The following is a 20939-nucleotide window of genomic DNA, read 5'->3' as shown; positions in this document are numbered from 1 at the left end:
TAACAGAAATTGAGTAATGATGCCCCATAACTTGATCAAAATGTTCAGTTTATGTATTACCTCAGTCAGGTGAGGGTTGGGGTTGAATCCACATTGGTTGCAGACCTTGTTGTGACACTGTGTACAGGTGTTGAAGTTTGGCTGGTTGGGAGAGGAGGTGAGTTCTGTTGTCTTGCATATAGGACAGAGTGTGCTGCTAGGAAGGGGTGCAATTTGTGGGACAGAATAAGGTGAGGTAGGGGTGCTGCCTCGATCCGGTGACACAGATGGTGAACGCCCTGTTCTCTGGCTCCTGCTGTCCACTTGGAGTGTCCTCCTTGGCCCATCAGCCTGTTGGGGGGTCTGCGCATGGCTCCTCATCTCTCTTGTGCTTTCGCTGGTCTGAGCAGCCGGTTTTGGGGATGGGGAAGCTGCTCTCTGTCCAAAGGAGGGGTCCGATTGATCTGGTCTTCTTGGTGTGCTGAAACACATTAAATGCAGATGTCAACCAGGTTGCAGAGAATTGAGGTAAGATAATAGGCAAAACTGCCTTGACTATTTCCTCAGGATATACTTTGAAATGCATTTGAGAATCTCTGAGATTCAAAGTTAAGGGCAAAGAAATAAGTGTAAATAGATGTTTAGAGAAAATGATTGCCATCTTTACCTCCACCAATTTCTTAAAACCACAAGACATGGATATTTCTTCAAGATGCAATCTAACAAGTTGTAAATACAAGATTCAATTGTATTTAAAGTCAAAACAACTAAAAACGTGTCCTTTCTTTTCCCCAAAGGCTATAATCTGAAAGGGGTGGGGCTATATGTCAAGTGAGCATTGTGTATGGACTTGGAGGGTGAGGCATACATTTTTATACAAATAAAAATAATCAAAAATTAGAACCAACAGAAATTAGGAATACTCAGTTCCAACTGGATATATTCCCACTACTGGAGAAGGCTGTGTGGTCATTTGCAATACCACTCTCAAGTCTTCATGCAAGCAAAGGAACTCATAGCCAGTTAGAAAAAACAAATCCCATCCACTTATGCTGTTTCTATGATAGAGGATAGGTAGATAATTCAACTGCTACATGGCATTATAAAAAGCAGTTTTTCTATTTTGCCAAAAATGGAAAGGCGTTTAAAATAGACTTCAAGAGCTGCTGCTTGTTCTCTATTCTAACTTAAAAATAGGTCAGCCGACTGCAAGAACATCTCTTCTTTAGCACACAAGCATGTATATATATTGTCATTCATTCCGGCTTCCCTTATTAAGGAATATTCTAAACCAAAATATCTAAATTCACCCATCCTCTTCCCAGTTTCTAGGGCAGGATCAAACATAGTCCTGGTCTTTTGGGAATTTAACCTTCTGAGGTTCACCAGGATATTATATTGCAATTTCATATTCTCTCATGTCTGAGTAATATTTATAAACTCCCTATCATACACTGACAGAAAACTCTGCATTCAGTGCTCAGTCCTGTAGATCAAATGTGTTGGCTTTGTCCCAAATACTTTTTTGAATTCCTGTGTAACCAGAACTACATCAAAAACAGAAATAATGTAGTAATATGTGTGTGCCAAACAATATTTTGTTGCGACTGGTTTTGAACATACTTTCCATAATCCCATCATAAGAGTGTGATGGCCACAAGGGAAGGTGACTCTCTTAGCTGAAACACATTTACCCATCCTCAGGCTCAATCATTCTTTCATTTAAATATACTTTGAATTTTGATACAGCTCAAGTTGCATCTGAGTCATCTGCCGTTTCACTCTAGTCAGCTCCCCATTGCACTGGTAGCATCTGAGTATGGTTTGACAAGATAATGTGGGTGTTTCCCATGTAAGCATTAGTGGTTTTGATCAAGAGGAAGCAGGATAGGAGCGATGTGTTATCTGGACAACTCATATGTTGCCCAAATGATACGTGAACCAACTACAGGAACATCAGCCACCATTGCAACTGTAACGTTTGAATCAAGTTATTATCGAGCCAATCCCAAATGTGATGTATCCAATGACTTATGCCTGGGTGCTCTCTCTTATCCATGGCTAGAGGACAAGTAAGGAAAGGAGCAAAACCACATGGCTACTCAGCATATTTGAAGATACCTACAGAGAAATCAAAATAAAACCTTGCAAAAACACCATTTGTACAGGAAGTTGCCACTGCCTATGGATTCCTGCCAGGCATACTTATGGTAAAACAAGCTACTGTCCATGTTGCATGTTCCTGCAGTATAACTTGTTTTTCTGTAGGGAAGCTATTATCAGCGTAAGAATATCAACTTATCCAACCCACAGATATGCAGTGGTTTGTGTCCAAAGGCACAAATATATTATTTGCTCCTAGCATAGATTTGGCATTGACAAGGCCAAAGTCTTCATGAATGTTTAATAAGCACTATAAATCTTTAGAATACATCAATGACACTGTTTCATACTGTTCAAGTAGATTGCTTTAATGCATGCATGCTGTTCCGACCATACAATTCCTTGTGACTCTCACAGCAGAACTACACATTGTAAGAAACATAAGAAAAGGCAGCCCCATGTCTTCCCCGATAATCTGAAGGATCATTCACAAAGTCTTCTAAGTGATAGTGGCTAGCAGGGAGGCAGAGCAGCAGCACACTGCCATCCTCACAGCAGCAGTGTCACTGCCACTTACCAGAAAGGTTCAGTGGTGGGGTAGAGGCAGAGGGCCTTTTGGGTAGTGGCACCTGCCCTATGGAACTCCCTCCCAGCAGATGTCAAACATACAGCTATGTGATTTTTAAAAGACATCTGAAGGCAGCCCTATTCAGGGAAGTTTTTAGTGTGTGATGCTGTGTTGTATTTTTACTACTTTTTGTTGGGAACAGCCCAAAGTGGCTGGGGCAACCCAGTAAGATATATAAATAAACTAATAATAATAATAAGGAACTGTTGATGAAAATGACAAGTTATCTTTTAAAATTGTTTGTGTGGTGTATGTGTGTGCTTGTGCAAAAGATGTTAGAACATACGATAACCCTCTGTTTTATTATGTTGTAAAATGGTCACTACCGAGAAGGCCCTCTGCCTGATTCCCTGTAGCTTTGCTTCTCGCAGTGAGGGAACCACCAGAAGGCCCTCGGCGCTGGACCTCTGGATTGAACGATGGGGGTGGAGATGCTCCTTCAGGTATACTGGGCTGAGGCCATTTAAGGCTTTAAAGGTCAGCATCAACACTTTGAATTGTGCTTGGAAACGTACTGACTGCGATCCCCAGCCACTGATATTCAGAGACATATTGTCTCTGATACTGGAGATAGTATACAGGCATTATGATCAGCAACAGCCTTATCCTCCATAAATTTGTCTAAACTCTTTTTAAACTCTCCAAGTTGATGGCTATTGTTTAATTTTGTGATAGAAAATTCCATGGTTTTAACTATGCAAGTCAAGAAGTACTTTCAGCTTAATTGGATCGCCTGTTTCTAGCATTTTGACAGAGGGAGAAAAGCTTCTCTCTAGCCACTTTCAAAGTGAATCTATCACAGCTCTGAACATATTCATTATAACACTTGTAGCAGGTGCCATTTTAAGGCACTATTTTTGCTATTTTAATTGATCCTTAATTATCACTAAAATATTTTTATGTCTATAAGAGAGGAACAGCACTATAATTGCATAAAGCTACAATATTACTGTAGTATAGTTATAGAACTACTGGGTTATGTTGCTATAGAACTATATCTCTTTCATTTAAAAAACAACAACCTGATAAAGTGTAATAAAGCACTTGCCTTAGACAAGAATTTCAGTTTGCCTAATAGAAGGGCTGGTCCTGAATAATGGAGGATTTCAATGAGAAGTGTCTATACAGACTTGTGCTTCTAAACCAGTTCAAAAAGCAATTTAACAAGTACAGAATTTAACAAGTACAGTACTTTCCTACATTCCACTTTCCAAATCAAAACCCTGCCCTTTTTAAAAGACAGAAGAGGCACACCAAAGGCATCTATACTTGTGGAGATGACCCTATTGTTCTTCTAGAAAAAGTCAGGCTTTCTGGGGTCTGAGTAAAGACAGAAGAACGAGGTGGGCAATAGAAGATGTCAGTGATTGGGAGATGGCATCATGTGCATGTCCATAAAAATGTGTGAAAGAAACATGACCCTGGATATTACAACCAATATGATCTGGGGGCTGGCATAACTTTTATGTGAGGAAACGTTTTAGCTCTGAAAAATATAAGCAAAGGGAAGGACATGATAGAAGTATATGAAATTATTGGTATGATTAAAGTAATATGCTTTATTTATTATCAAAAGCACATTAACATTCAAATCTGAACAAAAAATGCAACATAAATTAATGAACTCAAAATAAAAATTTGCCCATCACTTGCAAGAAATTCAAAGTTACAATTTATGTATGTTTACTAAATTCAAGGAGGGATTACACCCCAAATGTGTACTGAATTGCACTTTAAAATGATAATTTTTGAAAACATGTTTCCCTCTAGCCATTTAAGAGTCACACAGGTAGTAGGGGAACACTTCCATACTCCACCTTAAACATTAATGCTTCCTCCAGTTTGGCCTATCTAACCCTTATATATTTTAGATATTAAATTGGAATTTGGATTAAATTATGTTCATGCAACCACTGAATGGTTCTAATACACTGTAGAGAAGCACTTTAAAGTCTTGATTACTTATCTTCAGTTTGCCAACTATCATTAAGAAGGTAATGTAGTGCTTCTTCTCAACAAGGGTATTGTTGAGATTTAATTATATCACACCAGCTACTATAGATCCACCACACTTAATTCAAGAGTGCACCAAAACTGCATTTCCATAAGCATTTCAGTATTGGCATAAACTGTGAATTGGCACGAACTGTATTATCTCAAGGGGTTACACTGATTTAAAATCAGTTTTATTATATAAAAATGGGAAAATGTTTTGTGTGGAAACCAAGTTTCAGAGGGACCTCATCACACCCAAATGTTCTGAACACAGCAGAGCATGAAAGGGAAGCAAAATGGAACAACAGCTCTGAGGGGAAGCTCTCTGAAGACTGCCCAGAAGTAATAGTTGCAATATAAGCCAGACGTGACAAGGGCAACGAAGCTGAGCTTCATGGGAATGCTCTAGCAGGAAGGTATGGCTCAAAGCAGGGGATAAAAGAACACAAGAGAATTGTTCTTCGATAAGCCAACTTTTAGGACTCAATATATTGGGGTGTCAGCAAAGTTCTCTGACCTCTGGCTCAAAATAAACCTCTGAGGCCTTGTTAAAACAAACACCTCAAAGGAGAGGCAAACTTTACTACCCTAGGCATTATCATCCAGCTAGGATTAAAATCCAAGCTGAAGAAGAAATTCACGCACATCTCTGCCAGTCCTTGTGATCCCTGGAAGTCCTCCCAGCTGGCCTCCACTCTCCCAAATGCACTCCTCCTTCCATCTGCTGCATTCACCTTTCAAGCAGTGATAGGAGCAGGGCGATGGTGCATGGGGAGCGGAGACTATTTCCCCCTTTCCCTCCCTCCTTTTATGCTGCTCCACTGCAACTGCAAAGGCCCATGGGAGAACTACATCTCCCATGATCCCCTGGGATTTGGCACCAGCACACTGCTACCCACCATGTTAGAGCAACAGAAAAGGGAGGAAACTGACTCCTCTCCCCAGGCACACCACCACTGCTGCTATTGCAATAAGTTAGTGAGTGGTTTGGGAAGGTTGATGGAGAGATGTTTGAGGACTACAGGGGCATTCTTCCATGCCCTTAGAAGACTCGGAGAAATTATGTGAGTGCTTCCAAATGTTTTCTGAAGATTTTGGATAATGCACAAGGTAATTCAAAGTGAGCTTGCAAGAGCTCTAGTGGAGCTCACCAGACATACTGAGGTCAATAGGACAAGCCTGGACTCTTCAAAGAATTTGGGGGAATAAACATGACATATTTCAAAATTACTTCATCGCATTTCTAGGAATCGTCATCATTGATAACTTATTATCAAGAGTGCTTACCATGAACTAAGCACTTTATGAGGAACATAAATTCACAACAATCCAACCTGGCAAGATTACTATCTAATAACAAGGCTTAAAAATATTTCAAACTCTTAAAGCACCAATATTAAGTTTCTAGGTGCCTGCATGATTAGGTATCTGGGATTTCTTCCAGCCTTAATTATATGTATCTAGTTATAGGCATAAAAATATGCTCACAAAAAATGGAAGCAGAAATAAGAAAGAATATATTAGTTAATTACTAATCACTTGATTTCAAGACTGGCTACACAACAGAATAAGTGTTAAGCAAAGGGTGTACTAATCTATACGGCAGCACAATGTCACAACCCATAACATTTCAACAGCATAGCAGGAAACGTGCTCTGGACCTTTAAACAAATTTGCCTGTGAAAATGTTTGGGACTGAGATTTAAATAATTCAGGCTGCAATGCTGCACTCACTTACCTGGAAGTAATTTCCATTGAACTCATTTGGACTTATTTCTAGTCGGCATATATAGAATTGTGCTGTCAAGACCTTAAAAATCAACATAAAACTGAATTCACTGAAGTATAAGGAGAACACCAAACTAGGTTTTCCCGATGATAGTAGAGACTGTCCTAGAAGACTGAGGGACTAATTAAAATTAATGCAACTTAAGGCTACAGCTTCATTTTACTGGAGTTACATGGCTGCAACTGAAAACAGCAGCCCGGCATCTCTACCTCCTCTCATAATTTGTCAAACAAAAACACAGGATGTGATGCCATGGCTCCCCACATTTCCCCATCTCCACTCCACTGGCTGCTGCTTGCAGAACACGCATTGTCCACAAACGTGCTCACATTTTGATAAGCATATGAGCAATGCTTGACAGAGCGCTTGTGATTCCTATCCCAGCTCAAAATGAAATATGGTTGTGTTTGGTCCAGTGCTGGCTTCTGAAGAAACTTCCATACATCAAGCAGTCTCCTTTTCAAAGCATCTCCATGTGAGAAGAGAAGGGTCAGACTATAAAAAGTAAGACCTGTGGCCCATCTAACTTTGTTTTACACTTACTGGCAGCAGTTTTACTCCAGAATTTTGAACAGGACCTTATTCAACCTTCCCTGGAGATGCCAGAAACTGAAACTTGGCCACTGATAGCAGCTCAACCTGGATAGCTCAGTTTGTTAGAGTGTGGACCTTCCACATGAAAAACAAGCGCTTTGCTGCTAAGCTACTGTAGTACCAAAACTTCTGGATCATTAGTCATGCCAGCTGGTTTGTTTACTCCAAGCTACTCCCCTGACCTGCTGGGCAGAGAGAAGGATGAGACACAAAGTTGCATATATATTTTTTGTAGTATCCATGCATTTCCAGTAATATGTCCAAAATTACCTGTGCCATAAAAGATCATCAAATAATATATTCCCCCTTTTCAGGTAGTTCCTAAAGGCACTGTCTTGAAACGTGCTGATTCACAAGTACTGTATTTTTCGCCCTATAGGACGCACTTTCCCCCCTCCAAAAATGAAGGGGAAATGTGTGTGCATCCTATTGGGTGAATGCAGGCTTTCGCTGAAGCCTGGAGAGAGAGAGGGGTCGGTGCACACCGACCCCTCTCGCTCTCCAGGCTTCGCGCAGCTCTCCGCAAAACGCGGGAGCCCGGCGCTGTGCTCCCGTGGGTTGCGGAGAGTTGCCTGCATGCTGAAGCCTGGGCGGCTGAGTTCAGCGTGCCCAGGCTTCGCACAGCTCTCTGCAAGGCGCGGGAGCCCGGGGCAAGGCTCCCACGGCTTGCGGAGAGTTGCCTGTTCTGGGGGCTGGGGTCGGGGGGAGCTCAGGCTTCCCCCGCCCCAGCCCCGCGCCTGCTGGGGAAATAATTTTTTCCCCTTTATTTCCCCCCAAAAAAACTAGGTGCGCCTTATGGGACGGTGCGTCCTATAGGGCGAAAAATACGGTAAATATAGCATTTATAGTAATTTACAGCGTAGGCTGGTATACTTAACTACATATTATTTATTAAATCTATAACAATATTCTGCTCTCCTAGGAAATAATACACAACACATCTAATAAATAGCTTAACTCTTTGCATATGATTTACATCAAGCAGCATTAAGGCATTTGTTTGAAATCAGTTTCAAGAAAGAATGAAGTGTGGGTTTCCTCCTCTCGAACATAATTTCTGTTTACCTTCCATGCAAGAACCCTTACAGAAGCATTTACTTGCAGGTCAAATGCCCAGCCATTGCTAGTTATCACTGGGTGGATCATTATTTTTCCATAAAATTGGAAGCAAGCCTTCATGGTTCTAATCCTGCTGAAGTTATGGGCAACCAGACAGGTGAATACAAATACTGCATCCAAAATATATCCAGACAATCCAAATAGTCTGTATGAGTATTGCAATGCAAGGGTGATTGCATATCCAGATGTACATCCCCAGCAGCAATGTGTGGAAAAGGCTGCTTGAATGTGTTGATAACTCTTGATGGATTGAAGCACATATTTGTTGTTTGATTGGTATAAATATTCATCAACTAAAAACTGGGGAAATTGCAGCATTTAAATAGTTAGAGGGCATAAAATGGGAATGAAAAAACATTTTGGTGGGCTGAGTGACTGGTCCTGGCAAGATACAATTTGGCATCTTCTTAAGCTAGGAGAAAGGTCCCAACAGATCTGAAATTCTGCCAGTCCCTGGCTCTCAGCATCAAACTAATTTTCTATTGTGTCATATTTCTAATGCTTATTTCGCAAGGAGGCAAATATTTTGCCCATGCTTCATTGTTTAGAGGACAGTAATATTTAACTCAACGTATATGATACTGAGTCACATGCCAGGTTTTTTTAAAAAAAAAATTAGAAGAGATGCATATTATTATTATTATTTAAAAAATCAAATAAAACCTTCCCCTCCTTTTTTTTAAACCAAGAGCATGATTCATCCTGTCCCATCATCAGAACATTCATGAGGTGTTTATGGGTACTTCAGTGTAAAACATGGAAGGGCCTCATATTCACACCATATCAGTGCGCATCAAAGGAAAAGTCAGCTTTTTTTGGGGGTGGGGAGGACTTATGGATTGCTCTCATACAACCACAAGAGCAAACTTGGTGGTGGTGTTTGTGTTCTCTCCCCACCACACACACAGAAAGGCTAACAAAAAGCAAATGTCAATTTATCAAAAACCAAAATCAACTTAAACAGACCATGGTGAGGGAAATAGTACAAGTAATGAGCTGCTGAAATATCTAATGAAGGATGAACTTAGGAAATGCCTAAAAAGAATAAAGAACAATTAATAAACCCAGGACAAAACAAAGTATATCAGATTAATTTCACTATTTTACCCATACTCCAGAAGTCTATTTTCTTCAGCAACGTAAGGTGAAGTTCTTGAAACTATGTGTCATGGAAATTAATGAACAAAGAAAACTGCAATGATTAATCTTTTTAAAACTTTAAGTGTATTTGATATATACTGCCATGCACAAAATGGAGACCAAAGGAATAAGTAGAATTCCTTTAAAACAGATACATGAACGCTTAAAATTCTTAACAAAGGAATTATTAATATTGCAGCCAATTAAGAGTGAAGTTTCCTATCAATTATTAATAAAGAGTCAAAGGCATATTACAAACACAGGTGAAGTACTCGCTGAGTTTTGGACGAATGCCCAAGTTCTTTTCCACTAACTCCTAAGGTGGCTCTTGAAGTCAATAAATGGACCATTTGAGCCTTCAAAAATGAACTGTGTTTAAGGGAAGATGGTAAGCTGGCAACACTCTTTCTTGTTCTGCTCAAAGGGTTGGTACTGCCTTGAGAGAGAGAGAGTAAGGTGACAAGGGCAGTATGCAGATATTTTAACAGTGCAATCGTATCATACGTTATGTCCACTGGAAGAGAATCGGGTTGCTCCTAAGCCCCTTTGTACAGAAGGTAAGCAAGCCTAGTCAATTCATGCTGGCTGGCATTGCACTATGGCTGTGCCAGGGTTATCTCATGCTAATGTAGCTGCTGTGAGGTCATGAGTGTGTCGGCAGAAGGTGCAATGATATACAGAGTTGGGAGGCATGGCAGAGAGGAGTGAAGCTAAGGAGGTGTACACATTACCACTTACTCTGCACCCACTGCACTCCCACTTCTACTTTTTCAAGCTGCATACATGCAATGCTAGCCAGATTGATCCTGTAATTTCTTGAGAAATACTGTTGCTTGATGTGTGTGGTGTTTTTATTCCTTAAACCAGCTTCAATCCAATTAGAAAACTTAAATTGCATTCACTTCATACTTATATCAGATATGTACATTTGAGGCAGCTGCCATGGATGCACAGATGAGTATGAGTGCACGTGTGTTTCTGGGTGGTTTTGGGGCTCAGGAAACCAAACAGTTCATGCATGCTGTCCCTTTCTGATGAGGTTACAACACTGTGCAAATGTGACTGGAAATTCATTGGGGATTAATGACCTTGCTGTGATTGAAGCTTCTAAGGCGTGCTTAGGTGTAGTCTGAGAGTCCTATGTTTGCTTAGAGGTTACTTTTGCCCTGCTGCCAGTGTAACATGCTAGCCAAGGCACATGACACAACACAAACAGAATGCAATCTCTCCAAATAGGTATATTTGCCAAGGAGCTAGTGGGAGGTGGAGCTGTGGAATACAAGAGAATCTACATCACTTCCCAACATCCACATCACTTTATCAGCCACTTCCCCCCCAAAAAACCCTAATGATCACTTAGTTACAGGCACTATCCATTGCAGCTGCTATCTATTATTTATCACTGTCTTCATGTCTCTCCGCAGGCCACCAGGCAGCCATTCAACATGCACAAAGACAAGGGTTAGAGTTAGCAGTAGTGACCAGCAGAAGCCAGGGCTCCTGAGCCTTTCCAGACAACATGACAGGCAAAAATGTAGTGTGTTTAGTCATGTGCTGCAAGTGGTGTACAGTAGTGGCGAGAGCCATACCTGCTAGGCCTCTAAGGCAAAGCAATGCAGAACTGCAGAGCTGGAGGGGGCCTCAAGAGTCATCTAGTTCAAGCCCCTGCACTGCAGGAATCACGGTCGAAATATATTTAAAAAAATCAAAAAAATGTCCAGTAGCACCTTAGAGACCAAATAAGTTTGTTCTTGGTATAAGCTTTTGTGTGCATGCACACTTCTTCAGATACACTGAAACAGAAGTCATCAGACCCTATCTGAAGAAGTGTGCATGCACGTGAAAGCTTATACCAAGAATATATTTCTTTATATATTTCGACTTCCTGAATGCAGGAATCACAGTTAAAGAAGCCCTAACAGATGGCCACCCAACCATTCTTTAAAGGAGAGTCCACCACCTTCCAACCAGCTCTTACCATCAGAAAGTTCTTCCTAAATTTCATCACAATCTCCTTTCTTGTAAGAAGAACAAAAAGCCTGGCAATCCCATTCCTTTGTAATACTGATAGAACCTGCTCCACAACTAAATCTGTTTGTGCCTGTTTCAACTAGGTCTTTATGTTTATTTTATCCAGCTTATGGAATGCCCCTCTTCATCTTGTTTTTCACATCAGCAGTATTCGTGGAGGGTTACACTGACTCAGGGCTCATCCATACTTCCGCTTGTGCCATGCCTAGAAAGCACGGGTCTGAGTGTGTCACCCTTGCCCCACTTCTTTCCAAGGTAAAAAACCCCCCTCTTTAGCAATAGATTGGAATAAATGGCAATCCGGGAAAATCCAAGACTGGGTATTAAAGAGCGGTTCCCCCCTCCCCCGGGTGGAGGAGATGCAGTGGAACAAGAGGCAGTGTGGATAAGCCCTCAGTTCATATACAACACTAAATCAAACCTTGGCTTAGTGCAATTCAACAAGAATGTGTGTGCAGGTGTGTCTGCAGGCTCCCAGAGAAAAGACTGCAGCTGATTTGCTCTTACTCTGGTCTGGCTGCTGCTGCACTGCTATTCTTTGGAGACCACTGTCACTCATAATTGTTGCTGATTGTGCCAAGGATTCAAATCCCTGTCTGAAGGAAGGCCTGGAGAAGTTTGGGCATCAATAGCTTGGAGTACATGGTATCAATAATATTGTACTTCCTGTTTTATGGAAACCACCCATCCAACTACTCTGTATCTGGAAGGATAGCTGGGAAACTGTCAGGTGTGCACACAAGCAGCTTGCCCCCAACCCCGTCACTAGCAGAGCTGTTGTCATGTTAGGGAACAGCTGTGTGCAGAAGACAAGGCAGGCAGAGGGCTGAGAAAGAGGTGAAGGATGAGTGTTCACAAATATCAGTATTCCACATTTGGATTACTGTGTAAATTCTGGTTACATCTCAAAAGAGGTATCATGGATTTAGAAAAGCTGTAGTAAAGGGCCACCCAAATGATCAGGCATCTGACTGACAATTAAGAAAAACAGGATGCTGCGCCAAACAGGCCTTTGGTCTGATCCAGTACTGTCTTTCTCACTTGCCTTAGGGCCTGAGGAAATCAACCACAGGGGAGATAGGGAGCTAAGGAAATGAGTTACTGAGAAAGAAAAGGAGAAAAACACTCTAACGAAGTTGGAAAGTAGAGGAGAAGCTCTCTCTATGCTGCTGGCAGGAAGAAGCAACACTGGAGTGTTACATATTGAGGAGAACAAGGAAAGCAGGGAAACAAAAGGAGCAGAGAGCCAAATGTGAAGGGAGCTGAGAATCCTGATGTTTGAGGAAAGTAGGACACAGTAGTCAGTGGCCTGAAAAAAACAACAGGAAACTATAAAGTACTGAGGATGGTGAATGCAGAAGTATGGTGCGTGGAGAGGAAGGAATCTATGGAGGCAAGGAGATGAGAAAATGAGATTGAGATCTAAGCAGAAAGATCTGGGCTATAAAAAACTACACATGATGCCTGGGGACAGGAGGAGCACTATGGTGTTGACAAGATGGGAGGCTGCAGAACTGTAGTCCAGGGTGCACTGGCTGATGTTAGTTTGAATGAGCCAGTCAAATATTTGCAGATCTCTAGAACAGAATTGTTTTACTAATGTCATTAAAAAATAGTAATCCTCTTTTAACGGGAGCAAAAGCACAAAACAAAAACATTCTAATGCAGAATGTAACTCAGGAAAGAGTTAAATAATGCTTGATTTCCCCCATCACGTATTTCTTACTAGTCTACATTAAACATAGACATCTTTCAAAGGGTACAAGTAAACTACTACCAATATTGCAAAATGCCACGTAATGACTGACAACATTTGACAGCTATGCTGCCTTTCTCAGAGAATAAAGAGTAGCAGTAAATTTTTAAAAACCGCATCAGCTTGCAGTAGCTGCAGATTATGGCTGCTGTGCAAAGTAGAGCACATAACTAGAATACAGCTAATTTTTTTCTCCAATTTTTGGCTCATAGAATTCTGTGATTTCTGCCATGTGTATTTTGAGAGTAAAATTTCATGCACCATGGTATTGTAGCAGGACTATTATTGCAGTGCACAACAATTATGGCGTGAGCCATTTTCTCCTCATATGACGAAGCTTAAAAACATAAAAAGTCTAGGTCACATGTACATCCACTAGTTGCTCACATACATAGTACATAAACTCCTAAATTTCTAACACCTTCAGCTCCAGGGGCTCCTCCACCCCTTCCTATATTGTCACCTCTACAGCAGGGTGGGAAAAACTTCTCAAAGAGCTCTCACATGTGGAACTACACCCAGGAAGACCCATTTCAAACAGAAGGCTGTGCTGGCAAAAGGGTCCACATTTTGCTTTCTACACAAATTACCAAGCTCATGCTGTTCTGCCCTATGTGAATAATTTGCTACGTCTTCATAAATAAAGCCTTGGTAAAAGTCAGATTCAAGCTCATGAGCCCTCTTTTCTCGAGTAATTTTTAGATGCACTCACAGATTAATTATCAATGCCCTCTGGCAGTTTTCTGTAAGAATTAGAGCAACCTGACTGTGAAAATAGAGTAGCTTAGAGATTCTTTAAAAATTAAGTGGTTTATAAATGCTTTTTATATATATAATAGGATAGCAAAAAAACATGGTGGGGGGAGAAGGAGAAATAGCAGCTGTTGTAGGGCAGGTGTGGGGAACATTTGGCCCTCCGGATGCTGCTGAACTACAAGTCCCATCATCCCTGGTCATTGGTTATGCTTGCTGGGGCTGTTGTAAGGGATGTGCATTTGCACTACAAAACCGAATGTGCCTCAAGATGGAGAAGCTGGACAATTGTAGCAGGGCTTGATAGCTGCACATTAAAAATCCTTCTAAAATGCCAATTTGCTACAGCAGCTGTTGCTCCTCCCAAATAACAACTAGCCCTCATGAAGGTGCACAACACCCCCAAAGTCTCCATGGCCATTACATTCCTGGTAAGAACCAGAGGAACTGCAGACTCCAGTAGAAGCAGGGCAATGCTCCAATATCTTGCGTTGTTCACTCCCATGATCAATTGTTACTTGACACACAACTTATGTTTTTGAGCCCTCCTCTGCTTCTTCTTTTTTAACCTGACTACCCCCAAAGGGCTCAGGGTTGCTGACACCACAATAGGAAAATCAGTCTTTAAAACCTCAATTAAAAGAAATACCCACAGCTAGAAAATCCATGCACCATTTACACGTTGGTCCCTTAGGACAAGAAGCTCAAATTAGATTAAGATGGTCATTTATCACATCAACTCTAGTTTTAATACATATGTGTGCTTGCAGGCAGTCAATCGGTTTGGTGAAACACAAACACTCAACAGACACTGGTCAAAGAAGGTTATGGACTCCCCACAAGAAATGGAATATACAAGGACATAGAAGGGAAGGCCTTTCAAGGGAAAGCGGACAGTGAGAGAACCTCAACTGCGTGCACAGGCACACTGTATTCCAGTGATTTGTGAGCAGTGGCTCATATCATGCACACCATACATGGCGTCCCTCCAATAATCCTGGGGTGTGTAGTTTCTTAAGCAGAATTGTAGCTCTGCAGAGGTTCACTATAGTTCCCAGGATTCTTTGGGGGAAGCCGTATGTTTTACATACACACCAAGAGCTCAAAACTAAAGCCTTCTAGCCCAATAGCTTATCTTTAAACCATCACATTTGTTGTACTCTAAATATAATTCTGCTAAATAAGAATTTTTAAATAATACATAAAGTCATTATGTCTATACTAAAGGAGACAAAACATATGCTAAAAACATTCTTGTTTAGACGAGCCTACCCAGAGGCTTAGAAAGTTGGAATAATTTTATTCCTTTGGGGTTTTTTTTACTTTTGTACTGTATGTTTTAAAGTAGGGTTGTAATTTTTTCTTTGTTTTATTGTTTTATCTGTTTGTAAACCACTTTGAGGTTTTTTCAAAAAACAATCAAGCGGTGTATAAATTATAGGGAATAAAACAGCAAACAAACATGCTAACAATAGAATTTGACAAGGTTTCAGAATAGGGGGAAATGGAATATTTTCCCACACTGCAGGGTGCCCCTGCCCAAACCTGGCCATTCAGTAAATAATAAAATAAATAGTAGACCCACACTGGATCACCTCACCTTGGGAGCTCCAAATAATAGTAGAACAATCCTTTTCTTCTCAGATGGGGTGAAGCCCTGAACAAGAACACTCATTAGGGACTGCAAATACACTGCAACATTTTGCTGTTGAGTTCACACTTGTGTACAGTGGTACCTTGAGTAATGAACTTAATTCATTCCAGAGGTCGATTCTTAACCCAAAACCGTTCTTAACCTGAGGCACGCTTTTGCTAATGGGGCTTCCCGCTGCCGCCGGAATGCGATTTCTGTTCTCATCCTCGGGCAAATGTCCTAAATCGAGGTACTACTTCCGCGTTAGCAGAGTTTGTAACCCGAAGCGTTTGTAACCCAAGGTACCACTGTACTAGTAATAGGGTTGCTAGACCTCCAGGGCTGACCTGGAGTCTGCAAGTTTGCCTGCCTGCCTCCAGGTGGCAGGTGGAGGGCTTGAATCTCCTGGTGATCTTTGAAGTTATAGACTGGGAAATGAATTGTACAACAAATGGCCCAAGAAGCTACTTCTTTGAGTCAGTGTAAACTGTTCAGAGCTGTGCTCAACCTGCACATCAAGCAAGTTTCTAAAGCGCCGTATTTAAAACACTGTCACAAACTTTATCAAAGCTTGTGTTCTCCTGCTACAAGGGCTTGAGGTAATCCTTCAAGAAGGCCCTGATTAATGCAAGCGACCCAATGGTATCATGGAGTGGAAGGAAAACCAAGCCTTTAGAAAAGAAGGAAGACAGGAACCATGCATGGCAACACCCAATTCATTTCTAAAGTGAAAAAAAATGTCAGTGCCTAGGATTTGAAGAAAATGAAGATAACACAACTAATAGGTTAAAAGGTTAAAAGCAACAAAAAAGGCTTTTATGGGTATGTTCATAGCAAAAGGAAGAACAAAGAAACAGTGGGGTCACTCAGAGGAGAAGATGGTGAAATGCAAACAGGGGACACAGAAAGGGCTGAACTCCTCAATGCCTTCTTTGCCTCAGTCTTCTCCGATAAAGAAAGCAATGCCCGACCTGAATAATTTGGAGCAAATGATTCAGCAGAGGAAACACAGCCCAGAATAACTAAGGAGATAGTACAAGAATACTTGGCTAGTTTAGATGTATTCAAGTCTCCAGGGCCAGATGAACTGAATCCAAGAGTATTAAAAGAACTGGCAGATGTGATCTCAGAACCACTGGCAGTCATCTTTGAGAATTCCTGGAGAACAGGCGAAGTCCCGGCAGACTGGAGGATGGCAAATGTTGTCCCTATTTTCAAAAAGGGGAAAAGAGAGGACCCAAATAATTACTGCCCAGTCAGTCTGATATCAATACCAGGGAAGATTCTGGAGCAGATCATTAAGCAAACAGTCTGTGAGCACCTAGAAAGGAATGCTGTGATCACCAATAGTCAGCATGGATTTCTGAAAAATAAGTCATGTCAGACTAACCTGATCTCGTTTTTTGACAGAATTACAAGCCTGGTAGATGAAGGGAACGCAGTGGATGTAGTCTACCTTGATTTCAGCAAGGCATTTGACAAGGTGCCCCATGATATTCTTGTAAAGAAGCTGGTAAAATGCGGACTTGACTATGCTACCACTCAGTGGATTTGTAACTGGCTGACTGACCGAACCCAAAGGGTGCTCATCAATGGTTCCTCTTCATCCTGGAGAAGAGTGAATAGTGGGGTGCCACAGGGTTCTGTCTTGGGCCCGGTCTTATTCAACATCTTTATCAACGACTTGGACGATGGACTCAAGGGCATCCTGATCAAATTTACAGATGACACCAAACTGGGAGGGGTGGCTAACACCCCAGAGGACAGGGTCACACTTCAAAATGACCTTGACAGTTTAGAGAACTGGGCCAAAACAAACAAGATGAATTTTAACAGGGAGAAATGTAAAGTATTGCACTTGGGCAAAAAAAATGAGAGGCACAAATACAAGATGGGTGACACCTGGCTTGAGAGCAGTACATGTGAAAAGGATCTAGGAGTCTTGGTTGACCACAAACTTGACATGAGCCAACAGTGTGACGTGGCAGCTAAAAAAGCCAATGCAATTCTGGGCTGCATCAATAGGAGTATAGCATCTAGATCAAGGGAAGTAATAGTGCCACTGTATTCTGCTCTGGTCAGACCTCAACTGGAGTACTGTGTCCAGTTCTGGGCACCACAGTTCAAGAAGGACACTGACAAACTGGAACGTGTCCAGAGGAGGGCAACCAAAATGGTCAAAGGCCTGGAAACGATGCCTTATGAGGAACGGCTAAGGGAGCTGGGCATGTTTAGCCTGGAGAAGAGAAGGTTAAGGGGTGATATGATAGCCATGTTCAAATATATAAAAGGATGTCACATAGAGGAGGGAGAAAGGTTGTTTTCTGCTGCTCCAGAGAAGCGGACACGGAGCAATGGATCCAAACTACAAGAAAGAAGATTCCACCTAAACATTAGGAAGAACTTCCTGACAGTAAGAGCTGTTCGACAGTGGGATTTGCTGCCAAGGAGTGTGGTAGAGTCTCCTTCTTTGGAGGTCTTTAAGCAGAGGCTTGACAACCATATGTCAGGAGTACTCTGATGGTGTTTCCTGCTTGGCAGGGGGTTGGACTCGATGGCCCTTGTGGTCTCTTCCAACTCTATGATTCTATGATTCTATGATTCTAATAGGAAGATGAGCAGCAATTATTGTGTTTCCTTGGACTAACAACATTAATCGACTAATCTGTGCAATTACCTGATTCATTACTTGATCATAGATTAATTGCAGATCCGTTTTAATCTAGTCAGCCATCTGGACCTGACTGATTCTTCTACTGCCACCTTGTCCTTTCTGCAACCACCTCTATTTCTGCCTGCTACTGAAGTAGTGCTGCAGCAGCAACTATTTTACATTTATTTAGTGCTACCACACAGAACACAGAAGTGACATGGCCCCTGTCCAGAGGGTTTGCAATCTTAGTGATGTGAAAGGGAATGGAGCTGGCAGCAGAATGCTCAGGAAAAAACAAGAGAAAGCAGTTTTCCAGGAAAGGCACTGAGAGTTTACACATTAAGAATGTTGCTGCATATGCAATGGTATTTGGATCAGCAGACCCTGTAAAACGTGAAGCTGAATGTGTGTTTGTGAACCCACAATAGACATACAGTACAGAGTACTATAGTCAATGAGCTGCTCCAATTTGCTGCTCCAAACCATGGCACAAATATGGCAAAATACCCTGCCATGTAAAGAGCATTAAATGGCCTTAGATATTAAGGTGCGAAAGAGAAAGTGTTGGCTTGATGTGCAAAGGGAAGCTGGCTCCAAAATGGTCATGTCATTCACTGTGTCCATGGAAGGAGGAACAAAACCCACTTTTATTATTCTTTATTAGCCTGTATACCGCTCAGTGTCCAAATTGGCTTCTAAGCAGTTCACAAAAAATGAAAGCAAAATATACAAAACCAATTAAAATCTGTAACTAGCATCAAAAAGCAATACAACAGTAAAAACAGGAGATCTAGACCCACACCAAGTGAAAAATGCCTGTGTAAAGTGGTGCCAATACAGATGGGGGCCTCTCAAATTTCAACAGGGAGAGCTCCACAGACCAGGTACAATCAATGAAAAAGCTTGTCTTCATGTTACCACAAGGTAATAATTACTGGGCAGCAGCAAGGCTAATCGGGTTCCATTTGCTTATCTTACTGCCCTTATAGGGCAAGGGAGGGGAACTTGGTATTTCAGGAAACTTGACCCAGAGTTGTTTAGGGTTTTATATGTAAGTAACATAAAGCTGTCCTGATAGCTAATAGGCAACCTCAACATTGGTATGTTATGTGCCTGATAAGGAGCGCTACTGCACCAGCTGCAACCTCTGGATCAGAAATAAGAAAAACCCCATGCAGAGTACACTGCAGTAGTCTAGATATGCGTCACAGTAACCAAGCTGTCCCTTTCCAGAAAAGTCACCAGCAGAGTGGTTCTCTAGAGAAGACTGCCCTCCAGAAATCTGTGGACTACAATTCCCATAACCCCTGAAGACCAAGCTGGCTAGGGTTGATGGGAGTTGCAGTCCACAACACCTGGATGGACCCACATTGACTACTCTTGGTCCAGACCAGTGCATATTTCCTCCCCCATTGTGATATATGATATATATGGCACAAGCTCTCCAAGTTGCAAAATTACTTTCTGTTTGGAGGGAGGTTGCCTAAGGTTATAAAGGGGCTCTCTGGAACTAGAACAAAAGACAAGCTCCACTTTTAGGGAGCAGGATCTCTGAGGCAAACAGTGAAAAGCATCCTGTATCACAGCAGAACTTCATAAACCACATATTCTACAAGGGCCAGATCCAGGTTTGTGATGAAGCAGGCATCCATTTTCAACTACTGCCAGTTTCGGTCTAGGTATAAGCATGGATGCCTGAAGCATCATGCTTAACACCTACCTGTTAAGTATTTGTTCCGCAAATATGCCTAAACTCTGGTTCTCAAGGCATAAATGATCTTCCAAAAGATGTGCATGTAGCTGCATTGTTTTAAACATCTCAGATCTCAATAACGCTGATTTGGAACTTGAAAAGAGCAGCTTAAAGATGCTGGACAGAACTTAACCAATGAACTCAGTCAAGAGAAGCCCTGTCGAGGGGCTTCTGCTTGCACAACATGACTCCCTCCCCTCCATCCCCTGCACACGCCCCACAATTGGCTATGGGAGGTTCAGGAGAATCTACAGAACAACACTCAAGGGAAGGGTGACTATTCCATCTGGCAAGTCAAAATGCTTGCACAGATGGAACGTTCAACATAGTGTGAGGTTGAATTTTGCCCTATGTCTCCCTCCAATCTCTTCTTTACCAGACAGTTTGTCAAATATAACCATAATTGGCATTTTAAAAACACACATATTCTACAAAGTCACTAGCCATGAAGAAAATGAAATTAATAGCCTTCAAAAAGTTACAAAGATTATTGGGGTTATGTAAATTCACATTTCTTATTGGTAATGCAACACTCTTGACACAAAGCACTTTGTTCTTAAGTCTTTTACCCAGCTCTTAAATCTTTTCCTGTCATTAAAACCAATGTGCCTTTAAATGCACATGTATGTTGCTTGGTCCCTGCTCCTGCCAACCTAGCAGTTTGAAAGCACCTCAAAGTGCAAGCAGTTAAATAGGTACCACTCCAGTGGGAAGGTAAACAGCATTTCTGTGCGCTGCTCTGGTTCACCACAAGTGGCTTAGTCATGCTGGCCACATGAACCGGAAGCTGTACACCGGCTCCCTCGGCCGATAAAGCGAGATGAGCACCGCAACCCCAGAGTCAGCCACGACTGGACCTAATGGTCAGGGGTCCCCTTACCTTTACCTATGGCTGAATTGTGTCCAGCATCGCTTAGAAAGTTATCTGCTTTCTATTTGCTGTTTTAGCTATAAAGACTAAAACTGCAGCACACAAAGCTGAATGAGTCCTCTATAATATGCCAAATTCCTTC

The 20939-nt window shown here is 41.7% G+C and overlaps 1 protein-coding gene across 4 annotated transcripts in view; it reads right to left on the bottom strand.

Moving 5' to 3' along the window:
- BSN (bassoon presynaptic cytomatrix protein) overlaps window positions 1-20939 on the bottom strand; it is a 203895-nt gene that overhangs the window by 176664 nt on the left and 6292 nt on the right. For all 4 annotated transcript variants that reach the window (XM_081851280.1, XM_081851279.1, XM_081851278.1 and 1 more), the window contains exon 2: window positions 61-460. In XM_081851280.1, the coding sequence (XP_081707406.1) occupies window positions 61-460 (400 nt within the window). The remainder of the gene's footprint in view (window positions 1-60; window positions 461-20939) is intronic.

This window comes from Podarcis erhardii (assembly GCF_964252035.2).
Source record: "Podarcis erhardii genome assembly, chromosome: 2".
Classification (NCBI taxonomy): Eukaryota; Metazoa; Chordata; class Lepidosauria; order Squamata; family Lacertidae; genus Podarcis; species Podarcis erhardii.
Note: the sequence above shows the minus strand (reverse complement) of the source record. Positions and strands in the feature narration are given on the sequence as shown.